Source organism: Rhamphochromis sp. 'chilingali', assembly GCF_963969265.1.
Source record: "Rhamphochromis sp. 'chilingali' genome assembly, chromosome: 14".
In the NCBI taxonomy this organism is placed as follows: domain Eukaryota; kingdom Metazoa; phylum Chordata; class Actinopteri; order Cichliformes; family Cichlidae; genus Rhamphochromis; species Rhamphochromis sp. 'chilingali'.
Window position 1 is genome coordinate 2,811,436 of NC_137941.1, and position 24,488 is coordinate 2,835,923.

The following is a 24,488-nucleotide window of genomic DNA, read 5'->3' on the forward strand; positions in this document are numbered from 1 at the left end:
CGAGACGTCAAGATAAACATCAGTTTCAAGCGAAGCGGTGAGCAGGTTTCGTTTACAGATGGTTTCTGATCAGGATTAAGGAAGAGGAAAGGGGGGATTTCTCCCTAAACACAGAGTCCACAGAGAGCCAATTAAAAGGCTGTAAAATGTGAGAAATCACTTATCAAACGCATCATTAATATCACATCATTTCCTGAGAAAACAGCGAGGGTGAGAGGAGAAGCCACGGGATCACAAGTGGGGCGGAAAGTCACACCTGATCTGCTGCAACTTTAAGAGGAGGAGGAGGAGGCAGGGCACAAATGTGTGGCTCCATCAGAGCTCCCATGGGAGAACACACACACACACACACACTCCCCTTTGCCCTGCTGACACAGTTTTACAACGCACTGTTTGTGTGTGTGTGGGGCAAACAGACACAATGTTAGCTGACAGTTGACATGTTGACATGGCAGCCCTCTAGGACAACTTGCATGTGTGCAATCTACTAATGTCAAAGCCTTGTTATGTGTGAGTTGCTGGTGTACTGAGAGAACTGGTGACTTTTTGGCCTTTCCAGTCACACTCAGGTGAACATGAAAAATTCAACATGGCTACATTTAAAAGAGGAGCGCTGCAGAGAGGAAAACCTGTGGACAAAGCCAATTTGGTCAGAACATTGTCGAAGGTGATCGGTTAGGCTTTCCTTGTCTTTGTCGAGTTACGTGCTCATTGCTTATTAGAAGAAGTTTAAAATAAGGACGTGAAGAGAGGATGACCACATTAGGGATATCCCCTAATAAGAAGCCCACCAATCAGAAAAATAAAGTGTTATCAGGCAGCATGAGCTGGAAACGAGCATGAGCGGTTTAATTAAAAAATATTTATCTGCAGTTTAATAATGCATTAAAACCTGGTAAACAACTGTTTACTCTAGTAGCAAATTCATATTTCACTGCGTCAAACGGCCCTTTTGTGGCTGCTGTTCCTCTAAAGCGCACCCGAGGCTGCCTCCCATATTAAAGAGCCCAGATTGACATCACCGATAAACACGTTTCTAGAAACAGCTTTGCTACCAATAATGCATTTACCCTTCATCGCAAGTCTGCAGGGATGATCATTTTTGCCATCATTCATCTGCTAACAGGCAGACGCATCCTGGTAGGGCTGAACGATTATGGAAAATAATCTAATTGCGATTTTTTGCCCCAATATTGCGATTGCGATGCGATATGCGATTATTTTTTAAGGTCTTTGTCTTCTGTATTATTAAACAAAGACAAGCAATACATCATATAGTATGGCCAATACTATATTACATTAATTTTAAACTGTTCTTTCCTGGAAGACAGACCTCTGTTATGATGACATGAGGTGATGCATGAATTGATGACTGACATTTTTATTTAACTTCTTCAATCACAACAGTATATTTGAACATACGCAATAGTTTATTTTTAGCTTACAAACATCTGAGCATAAAGTGCTGACAAGGAACCCTGGTGTAAACATTAAAATGAAAGTCAGTACAATGTGCAGATTGCAGAAATATACATAAACAAAATCAGTGGCTTTACCACACTCAGTTTTTCGACATCTGTGAACTACTAGACAGTCATTCAATTAAAAAATAATATTAAATAAATAAAACTAATAAATAAAAAATACACACATCTTACTGATCTCTGCAGTCAGTAACATTACACATAAAGTGCAAACATAATAGCAATTGTATAAACACACACACAAACACGCCTTTAAAATTTAAAGGCGTGAAATTGGACGGTCTAGTTCTGATTAGCGTCACCGCTGTCTCGGTGGAGTTTAATAAACTCGGCCGTCTGCTTCTTGCTATCTAAAATATAACCAGACACTGGTGTAAATTCTCGACTGTCTCATACTTCTGTTTAATAAGTTTTCTGTTTGACGTTTAGTCAGCTGTGTGAAAACCAAGGAGGAACCCACCCGGGGGATTAATAAAGTTTTATTTTATCTAATCTAATAACTTTAATCTCAGCCAAACCGATTTACTCACGAACAAACAAAACACTGAAAAAAGCCCAACAATAACATTTTTAGGTTGTCTAAGTGACTTATATATCACGTTTAACCCGAGCAGCGAAACTCCGCGGTGATCTGAAAATGATGTGCCGGGAGTTGTGCCGTTCTCGGCCGCATCAGTAACCCTCGAGCTCCCGGCTAGCTGTCGAGCTGGTGGGTAGCAGACGCCTCTGAAAACGTCGAAGCACTTTTGCAAATATGGGATATCTTGATAAACCGAGCAGATATTTGATGTTTACACAACTACTTTCTCGCCTGAAAATATTTTAAAAGTTTATTTTGTGACCCTGAAAGATTAGTATGAGTAATTTTAAAACTTAGTAGCGGCCGCCATTGTTGGAAACTGGAGTTTGGCTGGGCCGCGCTATGAATTCTGGGATATGGTAGTAATTTGGACAGCCTTCGGCGCGTCGCTGTGACGTAATCGGTCTACAAATGCGGCCTCAGGAGGATGCAGCCCATGAATTTGGACATGTCCAGAGTATAATCGCAGCCTTTGCGGTTAGAAAATTGCACTTGATCATGTCGCGATATTATCGCAAATGCGATATATCGTTCAGCCCTACATCCTGGTTTTAGCCGATAGCTGCTCGAGTCACCGAAGTGGACCTCATCCCTGCTTTCTGTGATTTTAATATGAAATATGGGCTAAACATGGAAGACAAGTGGGCTGTCCTTCATCCATATTTTGTCTCTTCCTGAATTCATGTGTTAACCAACAAATGAAACATGTTTTCCTCAAAATCAAACAAAGTGTTCTTAGTGTTGATGGACAGGCTGACAGATGAGGTCGGGCAGGAGTCTCTGTGGACTATGATGCGTGCAGACAACACTGATCTGTAGTGTGCATCGGGAGCAGGTGGAGCTTGAAGAGGTGGAGGTATGCACTAGAGAGAGGAGGAAACAATCCAAAGCAACTGTGGTGAACAAGAGAGTACAGGCAGAGTGGAGCTGGAGGAGACGAGTGTCTGGGGAGCAGCAGGAGGCACAAGATGGCTGTGATGCATGGTTTGGAGACGGGAAGAAAATACAGGAAGAGAAGAGGAAGAGCTCAGAGGAGGTTCATGGACGTAGTGAAGGAGGACAGAGGATGCTGGGGATGGGGTGAGATGGATGCAGATGATCTGCTGTGGCGACAGATGAAGGGAGCAGCGCTTCATCAACATCAAGGCTCTTACATTTCCCTTCCATCATCACCACACCTTAAATTTCGAAAAATGGGGCATTTTAAATCTCTATTAATGCCTCTTTAAATACATTAGAAGGGCTTTTGAAATATACTAATTTTTTTAGGATGATATAAAATCAGTTTTTAAATTCTGGCTGCTTTAAAGTATCTGGTGGAAATCCCAAGTGCCTGAAAAGTCTGATGATTACAGCCAGCTGACAGCGGCTAACCGAAAGAATGAGGAAGCTAGCGATGCTAGCCTCTCGTGTGACACTTTCCTTCGGAGACTCTTGATAAACGTGTCTGCTGCCTCCATGAGAAACTCTGTGTGTACGCTTCTCCTTTGTACGAAGCAGCTTTTCAGCTCGATGTGGGAGCCCTCTGTGCACTTTTACACTGCAATCCCAGGAAACCCATCGCCTGTGTGTGTGTCTGTGTGTGAGCGGGCATGCTTGCCTTTTGTGTGTATTCCTGGCTCACTTTTAACAATGTATGTCTGTTTGCTCTCACAGCAATCGCACATTTGGCTCGTACGCTTTTAGAATACCAGAAGAGACTAGCACCAGCGTGTACACACACACACACACACACACACACACACACACACACACGCTTCCTCTGGACTTTTACGCAACAAGCTACACAGACTATGGCAACAGCAGCTCCACATTCTGGATAGACGAGTCAGAAAGAGCAGAGAAATGCAGAAAGACTTTCAAAGAAAAGAAAGAGAATGCAAACGTAAGAAGAGAGAAAGTCACTGAGAGGAAAAGAGAGAGGGAGCATGGAAGAAGAGAAACGGAGTGATTGACGATGCGAGCGGGTGAGACAAACCCTCTTTGTGCCCTTCACCCGCACCGCGGACTGAAACAGTGTCTGTGTGCGTGAGAATGAAGAGAGAGGAAGGAGACATGGTGATAGAGAGCAATCAGAGCACAAGAGATTGGCTGAGAGCAGAGGAGGGGCAGAGAGCGCGAGAGAGAGGGGGGGAAAAAGATGCTCTGATAAGTCTGTCACCCCGAGGGGTTCATCTTCAGGGTTGGAGGGGAGCGGACCATCGAACATCAAACACTCGGGGGGAAATTCCACTGTTTTATGACAGGTTAACAAAAAATGTGACATTTTTATTGAAGTCCTTCCACAGGAAACAACTGAGTGTGTCAATGTGTGTGTGTGTGTGTGTGCATGAGCGTGTATTCATATCTTTGTGGGGACCAAAAATAGGAAGTTTATTATATTTATGGGGACCAGAATCCCAGTCCCCACGAGCTTGAAGGCATTTTTAAGACTCCAAATGTGGTTTTAGTGACGGGTTACAGTTGGGTTAGGCATTCATCTTTCATGGTTAGGGTAAAGCTGCAGAGCTGCTTCAGTGACAGACTGCTGCATCCTAGATGCATGAAGGAGCGTTTCCGCAGGTCCTTCCTCCCTGCAGCTGTCAGACTGTACAATCAGAACTGCTCCCAACAAACATAGATGTTTACATCTGCGCTGTAACTGCAATAAGTTAATCAACCGATTCACACTACAACCTGCTTTGCCTCTTATCTGTAGCTATTTTTATTTAATTTAATAACTGTACAATACTCTCTGTATATAGTAACCACTTCCTGTGTACTGTTTGTTTGTATATCTGTCTTTTTGGCTGCTGTTACAACCAAATTTCCCCTTCTGGGACAATTAAAGGATTATTCTATTCTATTCTAAAAGCTCGGGAAAGCATTATGTCAATTAGATGTCCCCACAAGATGGGTGTGTGTGTGTGTGTGTGTGGGTGTGTGTGTGTGTGGGGGTGTGTGTGTGTGTGTGTGTGTGTGTGTGTGTGTGTGTGTGTGTGTTAAAGAATGACGGAATTTCAGGAAGTATGAGGCAGCTTGTCCAGGCAGGAAAGGAACAACGTGAAGGTGGAGGCGCTGACATCTATAGCCGTTTTCCTTTTCCAGTAAACTCAGCACAGACTTTCAGGATGAGAACCGAGGGACCGATCTGTGATCTCTGCACGTCCGTCCACCTCGCTGAATGAGCAGCACCAGCTCTCGTTTAATACACCGAGTCAACGCCAAAAAGCACGACGGCATGTGATGCACATGTGGTTGCTGGAGTACTTTTCTATGCTGTGGTGTGCTGGGGGAGCAGCACAGCAAAGAAGGACTCATCCAGGCTGGAGAAACTGATCAGGAGGGCTAGCTCTGTGGTCGGCATGAAGCTGGACACTCTGGTGACAGTGGCAGAGAAAAGGACATTAAAGAAACTGATGGACATTATGGACAATGCTGGGCATCCTCTGCACACGGCCATAAACAACCAGAAGAGTCTGTTCAGTGACAGGTTGCTTCTCCCCAAGACAAGAACTAACAGACTTAAAAACTCCTTTGTCCCACACGCCATCAGACTGTTTAACTCCTCTCTGGAGGGGAGAGGGAGGGGAGACAGGAGGACAAAGGAGGGGGGAACAACTAAGCTGTAGTGCCTCTGCACCTCACTGTACAATACCTTGTGCAATACTTTTGTAAATAGTCAACAGACTCAATACTTGAAATGTGCAATTCACTTGTATTTTTATTTTTTATTCCTATTTATTCTATTTATCCCCTTTGTATATTTTATTTATATTTGTTTCTGTATTTATGTGTGTGTGTGTGTGTGTGTGTGTGTGTGTGTGTGTGTGTGTATATAACAATTCTGTAACTGTAACTTCGGTCGTTGCTGTGCTTTTTTTGGAAATCGAATTTCCCAGAGGAACCCACCCGAGGGATTAATAAAGTTCTATCTTATCTTATCTTATCTTATCTTACAACGGAGGTGAAAACTCATCTGGGCAAACAGTGATCTTCATTTTAAAATTAGTGGGCAGCCTTGTTTTGCTAATATTGATTTTAAACAGCCCTAAAACAAAGGACGTCGTGCTGAGGCCAAGAAACATGCGAGAGCGCACGTATAGCACATCCTGCCCACACATGCAGTGTGACACCTCCCTGGTTTCTAAGCAGCGTGGTTGCATTCACTATTTTGGCTCTTCCAGTCACAGAGGTGGAGCGAACCGTTTACTGTTACGCTCTCATTTTTCTCACCATCGAGCATAACCAACTCCATGAAACTGTCAGCACTACAACAACAACACATGCAAATTCTGCTGTCCTGTCGCTGGCTGCAAAAACCAAAACACACGGAGGAAGTGAGAAGTCGAGAACGAGTGGTTGTTCACTCCATCAGAATAAAATCTCCAAGCTCATCGAATCTTTTTGGCTCCACAGAGAAAAACTGATCAGGAATCAAAAATGACGCATTAATAAAAGAACAGGAATCGCTTCAGAAGGAATTTAAGGGCATCTCTTAAACAGAAACACTGAGTCAATAGAGTCCCATTAAAGGAAAAAAGAAATACAATAACTGAAAAAGGGGAGAGGTGGCAAAAACTCTGCTTGGCCTCTAAAATCCCAATAAAAAAAAGAAAAGCGCAGTTACCAAGCTGAGCTCAACGATGGGTCTACACGAACGTCTGGGGTTAAAGAAGCACACTCCAGTCACGCCTGCAGCTGGTTCAAAATGAAACACGTAAATAAAAAGAACAAGCACACCTGTCGTGGCGGTGCTTCACTGCCTGCATGTGCAGAGTCCATGTCAAAGTTTCTGACCAACAGAAACAGAAATCCAAGCTCAGAGGGGGCGGAGCCTGTCCATTATTCCACCTAGTGTGAGCACTTACTCGTTTTTATTTCATAATCGTTTTTATTGTGTGCATACAGCACTTTGTATCTGTCGTGCCTGCATTTAAAGTGCTTTATAAATAAAGTGGGTATGGTATGGAATAATGTTGGGCTAATACTGAATGTCCAAGAGAAATGTGAGCACAATAAGCCCCATTTAAAGCCATTTAAATCAGTTGTAGTGGGCCGGGCGCTTCATTGACAAACGCCAGTTCAGCTTTTGCTGTTACATTGAAGTCAGGTCTGCTTACTAGTGTGTTTAAGTACATTTAGTTCACAGGACTGCCCTTGTGGTACACACAGAAAACAGAAAACAACAGTAGCGTGTAGCTCTGATTAGCTTGTTTGCAGCAGCTGGCTCTTTTAAAGAAGCAGTTTGATGGTTTCTACTTTAAGTTTGTTATTGTACTTTTCTCTACTGGGCAGATGATCCCAGTGCCATTTCAACTCATCGATCTCCGTATGTAGTACAGCAGTAGAGGGATATTACCTAATCACAGACATTTTTGTTTATGAAATACTCAAATGTAGTGATTTCAATGATGCAAACTGGGACACGTGGTGCTTTCTATACATGTGTGACAAACGAAAGACTGACTGTGAGCCTGGGAAAAAAACCCAGTAACTTGGGTCTTTGTTAAGAGCTGCCTGATTACCAAATAGCTGTTACAGACAGCTGAATATTCATGTTGGGTATTGTGGTTACTTTGGTTCTGCTTTCCTGTGAATTGACCATGCTGCTAACCCTGCTTTTGTATGTGGGGAGGTGGGTTTTCCAAGCACGCATATGTGAGGATAACGCGTGATATCATTGTATTTTTCCTTTTTTATTAAACGCTGCAGTGGTGACTGACTGGTGTGACTGATGGTTGCTGTGGGTTTTTGCCTCATTTTCCACACCGAGTCTGAACTTAAGGTGAACGCAGATAAAACTGCTTTTATTAGTGATCGTGTTTCCGATGACGACATGGGTGTAGCTATTACTCAGCGATGAATGCCTCTGGCAGGTCTCTCCTACTTCTGCAGTGGGTTGCAAACTATGAATATGAAATTTGGTACCTGCACCGTGCAGGCGTGCAGGATGGAACAGCCGGAAGGAAAAGGAGGAGGCGATCTGATATTTTTCTTCCTGAAAATTAAGTAAGCTGAGTGTTGTTGCTAGGCAGTTTTTAAGTGAGTCTCAATTACGTAGGTGAGAACTACAGAGATAATGTCTGAAATGTTCTGACTGTGCAGAAACTGTAAGTCCAGGGGCTGTTGTTCATTAATTTATGAAAGTGTGACACATTGACATTTAACGAGGCTTCTTCCTCAAACTAAATGTGAAAACAGGGCAATTCCACAGTTACTCAAAATTACAAATTAAAACGTAATCATTAAAAAAAAAAAAAAAAAAAGGCTCAGCATGAATGCAATTAAGAGACAAAAGTTAGAATAAATATCTGAACGTAAATCGGAATACCTGACCTCCTCGCTGAGTTATTGTCTAAAATACAGTCGTCGCATTGATCGTTGGTGCTTTTCTTGAATTTTCCATCGTAAACTGAAGCGCAACAAATACAAAACTGACAAGAAATGATGGAAACCAAGCGCTCGATGCTTGAAATTTCATCGACCCTTCTTTAGATGACATTTAAATTACGCTCGGCGCTACAACAATATCTGGAATAACACTTTACACTGATATTATTTCAGCCTACGGCTTTCCATCTATACGATCATCAATACAAGCCCCTCATGTGCCTCCCACAGCCAACCCACACACTCGCACACCACCAGCCCCCACGGTTCCCATGACAATAAGAGGCTGCTTCTGGATTTTCACTCTCCGCCGGAGTCACGGCCAGTCGGCCACAGAGAGGATCAATAGAAGTATTGTTGCTCTCGGGATGGCTTGTCCTTCCAGGAAGTTACTGCTGCTGCGGGGGCCTGATCAATGAAGCTGGCAGAGAGGCCAACAGAGCTCACACTACATTGAAGTTCTCACATTCGGCTAAGCTTGAACACACAGACGGTCTTTTACATACGTGGCTCAGACTCATCTGCATGACAAGACTGACAGGAAGTGAACGAGCAGTTACAAAGTAGCGTGGATTAACGCACAGAGTAAAAAGTACGACTTCATTATCACATCAGCACTCATCAGATATAATGTTCATATTGTCGTTCGTGCTTTTCTTTCAGTAAACACAAATCTCAACGCTAACAGGAAGTGATGTGTCTGAGAGGATGTTATTAGAAGAACTGCGCTGTGACTCAAAGGGAATTTCCCGACTGACTGTGTGTCTCTCTGTCACGGTGCTTGATCAGACGGAGAGCCGAGACAGACGGCCGTAACATCAGTCACAAGCTGGCTCGTCACCTGGTCTGAAGCGCACGCACCGCGCTCGCTTACAGACACCCTGCTTTATTTTCCCCTCGAGCTTCGCCTGCGTGAGACCGAATGCTTGTAAAGCGAGATAAAGACCGACTGATCAACCGCTGAGATCAAACCTCAAAGCCAGAAATGGAACAAACTGAAGCCAGTGGGACAAGTGAAACCCTACCCATTAGTATCATCAGAACACAAGAGAAAGAGAGAGAGAGTGGGCTGCGTTTTAAATGTCTGCCGATGTGTCGAAACACAAGGGATTTTTTCCCCCACCGACTCTCAGATGAATCTGAGGTGGGCTTGAGGGGAAATTCACAGTAACGGAAAAAGGTATGTAGGAAAGTTGGTCTGAGAGAAAGGGGAAGGGGTTTGATACTGGAAGTTTTCAATTCTAAAAAAAGAAAGAGCAGACGAGACCACTGTCTTCATCCTAACGTCTTTGTCTGGGAACAATTTCAGTGTTATTGAGAAAACACTAAGAAAAACAAACAAAAAACAAACGTAATGTTCTGCCATGTGCTTTTAACTCGCACACACAATTGAAACAAGGCGGTTGGGACTGAAGGGGGTTTACTTACATTGACTTTGAAGGCCTGGACTGTGTTGTCCAGCAGCAGTACGTTGCACACAACCTGTGTGTGCTGCCTGTCTCGCTCCAGCTCAGTCGCCCGGACATTGTAGGATCTGCCAGCAGGCAAGCGGAAGCGCGCGCTCATCACGCTCCTACCAGGGTCTGCAACAAGAGAGGACACAGCACAGAGGAGAAAACGATGAGTGAGAGCAAAACCAAAACGGGGCTCGATCAGGGTCCGATCTGCCAAAGATCTAAGATTGCCTGTAATGAATGCATAACACCACGAAACTTAAAGTGCGCTTTAGGGGACAAAAACCTCTTTGTTCAAGGCTCGATCCATCTACAAACAGATGCACAATACGGCACGCAGCGACGGCAGCCGCGCAAGCCCGTGCAAGCAGGTCGAAGCATCGGCGAGCGAGTGTTTCATGGGAAAAGAATGTCAATACGCAAGCGGCAGATTCCCTGCCAGGGTGATGCGGCTCAGCCCGCCACCTCAAACACTCACGGGACAACCCAGGATGACACATTTTATTATTTTAAGAGGCAATTAGACTTCGTCAGTGAAGAATAATGCAACAACCGGGGCCATGCTGCCCTGTTTATTACAAGCTTCAAAAACCACAGCACACCTGATGTATCTTTCCAAACGAAGAACAATTCAGTTTTAATCTTAGTGGGGAGAATTAATGCAGCACGCTGTTAGCACGCTGTTAGCACGCCGCTATCTAAAACAAAAAAGGCGCCCTGTGACGGCAGAGCACAGCTGAGTAGGTGCAGCTCTCACTGTGTGATCTGTGCAGACACACTGCTGATGGTGATGCTGATGAGGAGGACGACGCAGCTCTCACTTCCAACATGAAGACAAAAACACGAAGGCTACAGCAGAGTTAGAGCAGCGAATGACGGACCTGCTTCACACAAAGCGACGAATGAGTAAACCTCCTATAGTCACTGATGTCGACTGAAGGTAAAACATGAAGGTGTGGGATTTCTCTGCTTTTACACCCTGCTGAGGACTCTTTCACGTGACTCTAAATGTGTTTGTAATCTCCGTAGATGAACAGTTCTTTCAAAGAGTAAAGACAAGATCACGGGCACCTGTTCCACATGATTTTCATACATTATGATGCATATTCTCAGATTCTAGAGCAGCTCTTATCCAGAGTAAGTCTTCATTATCTCAGACCAGGGCTGTTCTATTTTCCTTTAAGCCACGTTTGTTCTGGACGGATGCTCCATGCAAACCGAGGGTTTTAAAAAAGATGATTGGTTCACTTTACACAAAGAAGAGACCTGCGATGTAACTTGGAGAGCTTCACAGGAAGAGATAAGCAGACCTCGTCACCTTTGCTGCTGCTGAGCTTCCTGTTTGTCAATTTCAAGTGAAATAGCGACTCTGAATTTTCTGAGCTGCTTCAGAGAAATCAGACGGGCCCCGTTTCCCCCACAGTGTTTCACTTTTCCTTTACAATAAACTGTGTTTCTGTCCGATTATCCGATTAGTGAGTAACAGTTCAGTTCTGTGAAGCTTCTGATGAGAAGTCGGTGGCTCGCAGACTGTCTGGAGTCGTCGTTAAAGCCGTCTGTCAGAGGCTGGTCAATGAAACAGAGGAATGATATGATGCTGCAATGAGCTCCAAGCCCTTCCTGTCCACATCCTGCTTTTTTACTTTTAGGTCATCTAGCATGACTGCAGATGTGACAAACCCACAGGGGTCACGGTGCTGTCATCGCGGGCTGCTGTGTCTGTAGCGACGGATCTGTGGATGGGGAGAGCTCTCCGAGCTGCTCATCACTACACATGAGCACAAACCAGGATGACCTACTGACAGATGGTGCGCTCTCTATAAATGCACATTTATACTTCAGGTCACCGCTAACAAACTCTCCCTCTCACACACACAGACACACAATAATCTATATGTCATATGCACAGAGGAAGTTCTGACAGTCGCCTCATCCAAAAATAGACCAAAAATAGACACAATGACATGTGACAGACATCTCAAGAAAGCATCTATCACCCTGTGGTCACATTATATTACTTCATCGTGCTGAATGTCCAGTGACTTAAGAACAACTCAGGAAAGCATAAAAATATGAGAAGTGCTCCACCAGGGCCAATGGTTTATTCTATATATTCATTTAGCTTTCTTGGCTCTCCTTAAATGGACTTTAACTTTGTAATTGTACCCTGCTGAGACTCATTTTAATATACCTGACACAATTTATGTGGATATCATGCATGTATAGGATCCTTTTTTGGTAAAATGTCTGTAAATGTAATAAAGTGAAAAATGTTTTTGATTGAAACAGTTACAACCTGTTACTGTAACATTATCCTTCCCTATATGCCTACATCTCATCAGTCCAAACACTGGCAGTAAGACACACAGTTTTAAATGATCAGATCAATCTACTGACCTTCAATACACAAGCTCAAGCTATGAGGTGTTTTTTCTTTTGGTCATTTTTTTAATCATTAAGCTGACTTGAAGACCTTGGTGGATATAAGTCAAATTATAGCTATCGTGTTTGCAGACAGCATGACGCTGCAGGTGTTTAATACAAACATAAAATATGCAAAGTGTGGATTCAAAAGCATCTCGCCTTCACTGAACTAACAGGGAAACCTCAGAAACTCCAGCTAAGCATTTCTCACACTGTCAAACTCCTCTGTTCAATGACAGGCTGGTGAAAAATATCCATTTATTATTTTAGTTTCAGTTAACTCATTGCCCTTTGCTCCCCTCCTCCATGCAAAGATAAAGAAAGGCATGTCTTTGATAACAATTTCAAAATTATACGATTCAAAAGCACAACCGCCTCTGCCATCCCAGAAGATCTGACCAAACCCAGAAGCGCGATCTCTTGTGCCTACTTACCGTTTACTGACATCTTAAACCGGAACATGTATGTAATGCCTCCAGCTACTTAATTACAAAGAATTTTTAAATTCATAAATTTATCTCTGATGTTCAGTAACAATCTCAGAAGAACTAGCAGAGCATTAGCCTATCGAGGAAAAAGAAGCTACAATGTGCAGCAAGCTGATTGTTTATGATGTCACAGTAACCAAACTGATCACACAAAGACATCAGTCTGTATCGGTCTTAATCACATCAGTGGGTCACGGTTTACCACGTCCGCTCACAATTTCCTGGGCAAGAACTGCCACAGCATCAGAGCACAAAGTGCTGCAAGATGCAGAGCTGGTCGTGCTGTAGGTGCTCCTGGTGGGATCGGTATATTCTGCCAGCGGAACGAGCACGCTGGCCTCAGTGCGGGCAAACGCACGCGGACGTGGCCAAGCATGCGCGATGATGCCAGCCACAGCGCTGCGAGCTTGGGAAACAGAGCGAATAGAGCAGGGAGACGGATGCAGGGATGAAGCCATGCAGAAGGAAGGGAGGGACGGAGCAATGTGCTCCTATCGCTGGCTCTCTCCGAGGACGAGCTGTGGGATAAACACACACACACACTCCACAGGCTGTATCGCCTTGCCCTGCCCTTTTCCTGTCTTAACGTTCCTCTGCTTATCCACATGAAGACAATTTCAAAACTGCAGACAGGATGATCCCATCCTGTCTGCAACCATTGAATCACGTTTTCACGTTACCTACCTGAGCCTGAGAGCTTTAATGATCAGTTTAAAGTCCGGCATAAAACCATTGTTTGAAATATAAATGAAAATAGTTTGTCAAGAATGATTTTCATCAAGGTTTTATCTCATTCGATTTGTTCTCATGAACTTTTACTAGAGTGACGCAATTAATCGAAATGTCTATTCAATTAAAATTGTGGCCTCCATGGATTAGGAAAACGAGATAAAAGAGATAAAACAATTATCGTGCCTGCTTCCTTTCACAACAGTGCTTTTATTTTGTCTTCTGAGCCGCCACAGCGAGCAGGCTTATTTTCAGCCTGAGCCACACACAGAATCTGGACACAGTTGAGGACTGGATGGATTAAACTGGAGGTGCTCATTAGTTAACCGGTCAACTAGTATAAAAGTAGGAACCCACTTAAACAGTCTAAACTGGTTAATCGGTGCCTTCGTGCACAGCATCTCAAACATATCATACTAGATTAGTTTGCATAGTGTTGCTATGACATAAGCATCAGCCTTAGCATCCATGTCTGTGCAGGATGTGGCTACACGTCGCTCCATTCGTCTGCTGTTCAGTCCATTTTCCATCTTTACAGTGCTGCAGGACCATGCAGGGTGGTGCAGCTTGCTTTTACCTGGCTTCTTTACAACTTCCTGTCACAGAGTGACAGAAAGCCATCTGCCGGGGTTGCAGCCCTTGGCGTATAGAAGGAACAGTTAAAAGTGTTGCACATAGATAAAGTAATTTGTCTGAGTAGTATTCGTGGTATGGATCAATGAGTCGACTAACTGGATAATAGATTAAGCTCATTTGTTTTTCTTTAGGTTTTTAAAAGTTTCTTCCTCCTTATTCATCTCTTTCCTGTCCTACTACACCGTTTCCTCTTCCACTCTTTCCGTTCTCGCCGTACTGAAATTTTCTGCTCCGCTGTGGTCCTTCCAGCTTTGCTCTGCTGAGCTGGACAGGACAGCCACTCTCCCCTGAGAGAAGCCTCCGGAACTGCAGGAAGCAATTATTGTAGCGTGCTTCCGAAGTCAGCGGAGCTTACAAACAGGCAGAAATGCGTGTGTGTGTCTAACCAAGGGCCCTTGACCCTCAAGCTTCCCTCACTGGTGGGCTCCTGCGGCTCCCTCAGCTTATTGCAAACACAGACGCTCCTGCAGCCTTCCTGTCCATGCACAGGAAAATGAGCCTTTAATGTAAACGCATATATAAACATGCTGATATTAGCATGCACACACAAACAGACTCATCTAATGCGAAGATCGGGCTGGGCATTTCGGTCATTCTAGTTTAAAGCTGCGTTTCATGATTTCTTCTGTAGGTTTGTGTCTCTCTTCTCTCTCGTTCTCCACACAGAGCAGTTCCCAACATCCTCTCTGCATCTGCAAGCACACCCGGCTCCAATGTCCCAATTTTACCTCGTTTGTCCAGCTTCATTATGATTTTTTTTTAATAGCAGCTGCATAAATTTGAGCTTTGAGTGCTGCCACACAATCGCCAGGTCTCTGTTCAGTGAGTCGGCTCACCAACAACTGAGCATTTACCCACATTCAGGCAAAAGTGACCAAAGTATCACCTTTGCTCCACATTGTATACATGGCTCTGCTGTTATTAGCATGCACACCACTTGTGTACATAATAAAGCAGATCCCAACAGGGCTGAAGCACCGTCCTTCCCCGTGCCTCTTATTTATACTAGTGTCGCCGAAGTCCTCAAAGCGAAAGCTTCACAACTGGCGCCGTCTGCTCCAGCTCAAATACGGGCTCACAGCTGAACTCTGCTTGCCTTTTACATTTCTATTTATAATCCCGATTCCTTCAAAGGAACTGCTACGTTGAAATAAGAGGCTTGCAGTTAGGAATCCCAAAGGAATTGTGCATAACAGCTTCACAGCACAGCGTAAACTAGGTCATACACAAACAGGTGGTCAATTACAGATGTGTGCCACTGCGCGTGCGTGTTTGTAGACAGCCTGCGATTTCCGTTTTCATTATAAATGATTAGAAAAACTACTTTAAAGCCCTCGTGGACGATTTCAATCAGAATAAGAACGAGTGGCGCAGCACTCGGTTGAACACTGGAGGGTTTCACCTGCACCTTCATGCAACTGCTGTTTTTATTTGGTGCTATACAAATAAACATGAGGAAATAAACTATTGTTTGGCATTAAGACAGAAAAACACTTCCTATACCAGGTCTTACATCCTTTCCCTTCTCCCCCATCAGATCACCACTATGAACCCTTTGATTTTACTTCTTCTATGTAGGAACCACTTGTGATTTTAGGGCAGCAACAGCATCGGGCTGTTGCGCGTCTCTGATAGTCTGGGAGTCCAAAAACTCGGGCCAGTCGAGGCGAGAAAGCTGAGGCAGCAAATAACCTTGAGAAGAGAGATGTATGAAGACCCAACAAGAAGCTAGAATATCATTTATAACAGCAACTCTGAGCAGTACCAGAGCAAAGTCAGACTTTGTGTTGCACGCGTTCAGTTTGCCTGTAACAGACACTGCTAATCCACAGATTCAGTAAATCAAATCAACTGTGCAAACTATAAACTATAAATGTCCGGTTCCGTTTCTGCCCCCTTTGGTCTCAAACCCATCATCATTCAGCCGTGCAGAGTTGCAAACGTCTGCAGACCTCTGCTTGAACCTTACCGAGCCCTTGTGGAATAAACCTCTCGGAGAGCATGAATGAAAATCCTGACTCAGCCGGCCCGACTGCATTGATTAGAAAAACGACACCGTCCATTCTAGTTCTCAGCTTTCCAGAAGCACTTCATCGGGCATTTCAGCACAAGTGCACCAACGTGTGCTACAAAACCAAAGAGCAATAACAGCCTGAGAGGGGGAAATTTCATTTTACGTATAGAGCACGGAGCACAGTTAAAGCAGACACACGTTTAAGGATTCACACGTTACAGATTGTATGAAAACGTAAAAATATAATTAGAGCAAACAAATCTGCTGCGCAAAGAGCATCTCATAGAAACCAAAAACCAAAGTTATTTATATTTTGGAGCTTCCTGACCGCTTCAGTTCTTATTAACTTCTTTCACACTCGATATTTCATCACTGAATTATATTAAATAACCTGACACGACACAGACTTTCAGCAACACTAAAGCTTTCTGATGAAAAAGGAAGCACTTGTGATTTTAGTCGAGCTAACAGAGATTCAGCGTTTCGCATTTAAACCTCACAAAATGCCTTTGAGATCACGAGCTCCATTTGAAGATTCACACATCAGTTGTGCACTTTCACCTGTAGTTACAAGAAAGAAAAAGAGGAAAATAACCTGCTCCTGAGACAGGAATGAGAAACCGCTGAATTAAACGTTCCTACCGAGCCCCGGGGCAACGCGATTACAGAAAACCTACTAAATTAATAACAATAAAAACATATTTTAATAGGTTTTTGCCAAAAGGATAAAACGAGGTCATTCAGTCAGTAAAGCCGAGTGTTAAAGGTCGAGTGTTAGGCAATCAACAATAATTAGAACTATCAAAAATGGGAAAGTCATGCCCAATACTTCTCATATAAAAACATTTAGATGTAATTTGCGTGTAATTATTAAGGCGAACTAGCAGAGTCTGTTCACTTTTTTAAAATGGTTTACCTCCCCAGGAATATTTTACACTTTAACATTCGATCCAGCTGCTGCTAACCTGCTCTGCCCGTCCATTCAGGGGGTCACTGAGGAGCGGGAGAAGGATCACCGCTCGCCGACTGGAGTTTGGGTCCAAACAGATGAAGGACTCCCCAGAGCGTCACACAGTGGGCGCACGTTTATTTGCACATGAGCGTTTTTATATATGACATTATTTAAAAATTGCAGAGTCAGTCCCAGCTGTGTGCACGGGCAATGTGATCGAAACAAGACTGACGTAGAAAAAGCGAATAAAACGTTATCCTCCAGAACTGCACCAGTTTAATGAGGAGCACTGTTAACATACATGTAATTTACCTCGTTAGTACTGAAGCATTCAAGTCTCTTCATAGTATAAATCACAGCATTACTGTTATTATTGCAAGTCCACCAGTTACTGCATGAGGGCGGAGCAGTAACTGAGCAACTTCCTTCTAATGAATTTAAGAATAAATCCTAAATTTGTGAATCCGATTTTCCAAACAATGCAGAAACATTCCGATAATCTTTGATACTAAATCCCTGACTTTTCTTCTTCTTCGCCTCCTCTTCATCCTGTCTTTAAGTGTCAGTATGGAGCGTGAGTCCATTATGCAAATTACAGTCATCAGTGCCAGAGAGCAGCCATTTACTTCTGCACACAAACACACACAGAGCCATTGATAAAAGCCAACACCTGTCACAGATTCCTGCTGAATCAAAGATAACACAGAGGAGACTTCTCAGCTCGTTCTCCCGCTGCAGTCCTCGTCTCTCCAAGCATCTCGAGTGACATCTCATCGTCCTATTAGATTTATTATAATGTCATCGTCTTCACAACCTCCCCTCTCCCATTGGCTCTTCCATCTTTCACTTCTCGCTTCTCTTCTGCTTCTTTTCCCGAGTTATTGGCGCCACCGTCTCCCCTTTAGAAGCCGCTAACGTGCATTTTCTGCTAAGAGAAGAGCTAACTGTGTGAGCGAGTAACATCTACTCTCTGTGTTGCATCACTGTGAGTTATTTGAGGACAGATTAATCTCAACAGCTGCGCTGGAATAAAGAAAGGTTGCAAAACAGTGGTCGTTCCACCACAAATGCACAAAAGCAGCACATCCTGTCCACTTGATTTGTCTGCAAAACAACATTTAGCTTCAACTACGGCACTCTTCAAGGCCTGGAGACAAATAATCGCTTTGTTGTTTGCACAACAGCCGTGAACACATCTGCATCTGTAAAGTGCACACTGAATACTTTCTTAAAATATTGAGGAGAAATAAAACATGTCATAGTCTGAGTACGGTAAAAGAAATAAATGAATTACAGTAGACATTCACACCTGGGGTTCTCTTCTTCTTGTCATGCACACACACGTCGCATTTTGTTATTTTTGCAATGGTATCAGTGGCGACTATCTCAGGTTTGAGGTTTCCTGCTTTTAGCTAACAGTGCAAATAATCATTCATCTATTCATAATGTTCATCACATACACAGCAGCATTTCTGTGTGAGAAAATTACTGAAACAATGCCAACAAATATCCTACACGTGGTTAAAAACTGATTTCATTAGCACAGGTGTTACTAAATGAACAGGTGAAAAGCAAACAATCTTAACAACAGACGAGCAAAAGTTGAAGGACGGGTCCAAAAAACAGCGCGGAAGAAAAGACAACAAAACAATGCATTAAAAACGGATAAAGATAAAAATATTAAAACAGGAAAATATGGAAGGAAACTAGAATAAAAGGAGATATAAGGGCCATAAAAGGGCACCTCAGGCTGTACGGCTGCAGACTGGATCACGCCGGGTCATCGTTTGTGCTCTGAGGCTCGGGGCCAGACGCAGGTGTCGCTTTAAAACAGATCCACAAAATCAATTGTAAACACATACAGGAAGTCAATGGAGATAAGCCAGGAGTGGGTGATGTAAAGACCACATTTGTCTGTCACCGGCACTAATGAATTAGCTGGACAACAATAAAATACCACTTAGGGTTTGTCAGAGTGGTCACTGATGTTTTAAACACACCACGGAAAGTTTGGACTGAGAATGTGAGAGGGGAGGGCCCCTGTTTATACAACAGCAGGCCCTCTGTGCAGTAATATTCTCACACACACGAGAGAGAGAGAGATGCAGGTCTGATTAAAGCTGCACATTTCTCCTTTCCTGCTGACGCCGGCGCCTTTACGTGCAACCGGGGTCGGTTTCTGAACACTCTGCAAATTTCCACCTGCATCCACCCCAACCCTGCACATTCCTGCCCCACCAGCAGGGAGGCCAGGTGTTCTATAGCAAGCGCACGCCCTCCTGCTGCAAGGCAGATAGATTAGCTCAGTGACAATGCAGCACTTCGCACGATCCTTCGAAAGATCCCAGTGATTTAAGTGGCAAACACAGCTCAACACATCTCCACACCCAAAAGCATTGAAATATAAATAAATGAGTAAATAAGCAAACTACAAGCATCTAATGTTGATATCAGTAAAACCACCGCTGACATTCACCGTGTCTCTGTGCCAAGCTGAACCCCGTTCCCTGAATCTGGTCCTGTAAGCGAGTGTGTGTTTAACAGTCTGTGGAGTCAATAAGCTGTAAGTTAATCAGCCTCTCTTCATTAAGGTGCAGAAACCCCGCTAGAAGCCAAGCACACTACAGTAGACAGGAGCAGGCTCTTTATGTATAAGCAGTGTGAGATTATCTGAACCGTGTGCGTCTGTGGCCTCATCACCAAACTCTGCTGCCACAACAATTAAGCTGACACACGTCTGAACATATTTGTTTGTGCTGCATCTGAAAATATCTTCACATGACAACTTCAGCTCAAATTCCAACAACATGCATACATTGAAAACATGAACAGATGCAGCATTAAGTGCTCCGATGCTCTGATCGTGCGAAAGCAGCTTTTGTCCAAAAACACAAAATACTGTAGTGTGAAGCTGTTAGTGGGCAGATCTTTGACTCATTAAAGTGGAAACTGCCTCAAAGTAAGTCATGGAAGTAAAAACATATTCCAAGATATTCATTTGGAGGCAGGTAAAATCTCTTTTTTTGGTAAATATTCAAATCCTAAGCCCATCGGAGCGGGCACGCTCCAATTTGTGTAACTACTTTTAAATCCCGGTACAACTGCAACCACATAAGCTAGCGCAATAATTTCTTTTGCACATAAAACCAGAGCTGCACTTACATATCATGCATTCAACTTGTCCCAGGTCGCAGTTTCCTCCCACATATGGCTTTGCAAAAATCGCGTAAAAAGCGCTGCCAACAACTAAAACATAATCGTCCTGAAACACGCAATTCGATCAGCTGTTAATAGTACTTCCTACGTCAGTGCGAACTATCGCATGTCTGCCATTATCTGCAAAAACTGGAAGTGACCTTTCAAAGGTTTACTGGTGTTTGTAAAAGTCACGTTTGACTTTAAGCCTTTCTGTATAGTTTCTGAGAGGCTTAATTTCACTGTTGCAAATAGTTTATTTTGTTTTATTTTGATGAACATGCTGTTTTTTTGCAAATTGTGTACAATAATATTTGTTTTTGTTTTTCCTGCATTTTATAAAAATTGGTGTATCTCAAAAACGAAACTATGAAGACACTCAAAATGAATTTCCTGTGGTTGGAAACTATTTTGGGCAACTTTTTTGCATTTACAATTTTAAGGGTTACACCTCTGAAATTTCTCTTACTAGAAATAAGTGTAAAAAAACAAAAACGTTTTTTGTAGTTTACTGCACTTTTTTGCAAGCTATGCAGTTACTATGGACTTTATGCAGGCGTATTATTGAAATTTGGGATATAACGGTTGTACTGATGTATAACAACTTAAAATGCTCCCAGCTATGGCACTATAGCATGTAAAATATAAAGATAGATCCATGCTAAAATATAAAGCCTATGATAGACTTGAAAGAGTTAAAAAACAAACAAACATGTTCCTGTAGACGTTAACAAGAAGGCCAGCATAAAACGAAAAAATGGCTGCAGTTCAGTCAAACCTGTTAAAAACAAACTAATTGTTGGTCTATGGCGACTGCAGCACGTGCAGAGCTAACATAAACACCATGAACGAGAGTCGCCCATATTACCGGTCGCTCCACATATTTCTGACCCTCAGTAACAGCAGATAGCCAAAACACATACATGTGGGTCTGCAAAGCTTTGCAGAGCTGGGATTAATCCTAAAACGGTGTTAAAATGGTCGTGTAGGTGGCGATAGTTTTGTTTTCAAATACCACTTTGTAAATGAAAACGCAGATGTGAGGAGTCAGCCTGAGGCACGGGATTTTTCTTTGTCAGCTAGGAACTAACATAATGTGTCAGCCTCTCAGACGGGACGGCATGTGACAGTCAGGAAAACGACATGATTCACTTACTCCCCGTCACCCTCGGGATGAGCCTGTACTCTATTCTCAGAAGCTGTAGCTGCTCAGGTCAAAACAGTCAAACACCAAACCAGTCACTACTCATCTCATCAAAGTTCAAACCACCTCTTTATTAGAGGTGTCCCCTTACACTACTCCAGCCTTTTCTCCACGAAGATGCGCATGTTTTATTTTTGCTCCTTGCTGAGAACTTAATTAAACAGCGGCTGACATTCAAAATGACACAAAGGCAGCTCAGAAAACAGGAAAAGGCTTTTTGCACTGAGCACAGCCTTTAGATGCAACACTGGACGTTTCTGCAACTATTACGGCAGCTTTACCGAAATGTGACCATAATATCATATTATCAGTGTGCAGGATCATTCCCCCCCCCCCACAGTTAATGAGTTATTAAGGTCCTATTACAAAAGAGACAAAAGGCCCTAAAGATTTATGCAAACCTGGACCTAGAGGATTCTCACCACACCAAATTATGCAAATGCAGCAAACATACAAACATCAGCACATAAACAGCCAAAATGGATATTAATGCAAAACAAGCCAGGTAGCGTAAGTGCATATATGTGCATCCACACAACCACTCCTTTTTCTCCTTATTCCCAAGCACACCGCATTAAAAACAAAACACCTGCTGCTTTAATGCAAAACCTTCAGAACGGCTGACTCTTGCACTAACATGCACTAGCATTTCAAACCCAAACATACAGGCCTAACCCCCCGCAGCATGCATTTCATTTACAAACACAAAGGTGAGAAGCACAAAATCCAGCCACACCATTAGGTCATGCTGTAAAAACAAGCGCTACGATGGGGGCTCTGCTGATACTGAGCCCACCCTGATGATGTGCATGCAAATTAAACATCTGCATATAAATAATGTAAATAACATGAATAATACTCTTTATTTCTTGAGGACACCAGTCGAATGCTCCAAACTACACTCTGCCATCTCGCCTGTCACCCTGTCGCGACGCAGCGATGGCACCAAAGGAAAAAGCTTGAAATTGGGATGTGAGTGCAGATGTGCATGCCTTGTGTCACTCAGCTGTGGCCTGGCCTAATGCACAACAACCTCAAACCGGGTTTCACAAACTCGGGTTAAACGGTGCTTCATTTAGCCTGTTCTGCATTCGCTAGAATTTACAAAGAAAGATGAGTGCAGCCGCAGTCCTCAGCACCAACTACTGCTGTGCATCTACTGTCTATGCTTCTCTGCAGACACAGGCTTAAATCAAACAAGGGCACAAAAATTAGGTAAAGTGAAACACTTCCACTCGCCTCTTTGTTGCAGTGATGGCCAACAGTGTGAAACAGAGGGACATGCAAGCAAGATCTTCCATGCAGTCTTTAAAACATCTCAGAGGTTTTTTTTTATCACATACGTGCACTTCTGAGCTAAACACCTTTAGCTTGAGCTTCTGTTCGTGGTTTCTGGTGTGTGTGTATACATCCACGTGCACAAATTCAGGATGTCCTCTGCATGCTACGTTACATTTACATGAGAATGGTTTTGTCCTTCGAGTGCTGTGGTTTAGGCTTTCGAACTCAATATGAAGACAGGTGACAACAGGCCGGGCTGTGGCTAGTCGTACGGTAAGCGCTGAAGACACAAAACCTTAAAGGTAATTTAAATATATGTGGGCTTGGGGGAGATCATAAAGAACTTCAAACTATTTCGATCCGCCGAAAAACAGCCAAAGGCTCTGCTGCGATACGGCCAATTCGAGCGGAAGATGTGATTCAAAAGCAGTGTTGATGATTAAACAGCTTGTTTGAATGTATTATATAGCTTAAATAACACGAAGCATGTGTGTGGGAGAGGTGTTAGGGGATGTCTCTCCACCACGGCTTGTATGAAGAGGTGAAGATGAAGAGATGGAGGTGGGTGGAACACATTGCGGTTGGTAAACAGGGCCAAAACAGGAAAGCGTGGGCCTACCTGACAGTCACCTCAGAGCCTGTAAAATGTTGCCACGCTTTAAAAAATAAGGTTAGCTGCTGGTGAAAAAATACTGAGACAGCAATTTGTTGCCTTTTTTTGCATCTCCTGAGGTGCTTTAGTTTGAATTTTTGTGTGGATGAGCCGCCTTTCAGGCCACAATCTGCTTTGCAGAAAAAAATGTGACGCATGCTTATGTGCTAAACTCAAACAGCTGATCCAAATCTGCAAGCAGCGAGTTTTTTCCCCTGAATTTTTATTTCTGCTAGCATCGCTCAAACCAGTGAACTGTAAATGTCCTGACGCAGTAGGGACAGCCTTCAGACGGCACTCGCTCGGGTTTGATGTGGAATACTGTGCGACAATAAAGCTGCAGCCGTGTCACTGATCCGAGTATTGCGATGCACGCCTGACGTACGAAAAAGAGTAAAAGAGCACTCGATTTAACCTGCCCCGCATTTATTTGATTTCACAAAAAGAGTGCAACCTGATACTTAGATGTCGGATCCTAAAAATGAGCTTCAACTTCAGAGCGAAGCTGTTGCACAAGAGAAATGACAAAAAACGGTTCTGAAAGCAACCAAGCATCTAAAAACACATGACTTCAAAGAGGCATCATATCATTTCCGATGGGTTTTTAAAGGCCGCTAATGATTTAAGTATTTAGTATTTATTTATTTATTGTCATTGTCAAGAACAATGAAATTGCGTTTGGGGCTTCCATACAACCCAAAAAAAAAGAAGAAAATAATAAATACCCCTTAAAACCCAAGTGTACATATTTAACCCAGTGTGACTCCAATGCAATAAGACAATCCTTAGCAATAATGTTCGTAGAAATTCAGACAAAGACCTGAGAAACATGACAAAATACAACAATGCAACCCATTCAATATTATTGTACTGTGAGATATGATATCAGATATGATAGTTATCTATTTAAGAAAGGGGGGGGGGGGCAGGAGGGGGAAGAGAATAAAGATATGATGCACCAATGCAGACCAGTTCATTGCTATTAAGAAGTTGGATATGGTTATTGTCCGTGAGAGGGGGGCA

The 24,488-nt window shown here is 43.2% G+C and overlaps 1 protein-coding gene across 1 annotated transcript in view; it reads right to left on the reverse strand.

Annotated features, from left to right (window-relative positions):
* ptpn4a (protein tyrosine phosphatase non-receptor type 4a) overlaps positions 1-24,488 on the reverse strand; it is a 73,349-nt gene that overhangs the window by 34,148 nt on the left and 14,713 nt on the right. The window contains exon 2 of the mRNA XM_080903694.1: positions 9,865-10,019. Coding sequence (XP_080759820.1) covers positions 9,865-10,002 — 138 coding nt within the window. The 5' untranslated portion in view covers positions 10,003-10,019. The remainder of the gene's footprint in view (positions 1-9,864; positions 10,020-24,488) is intronic.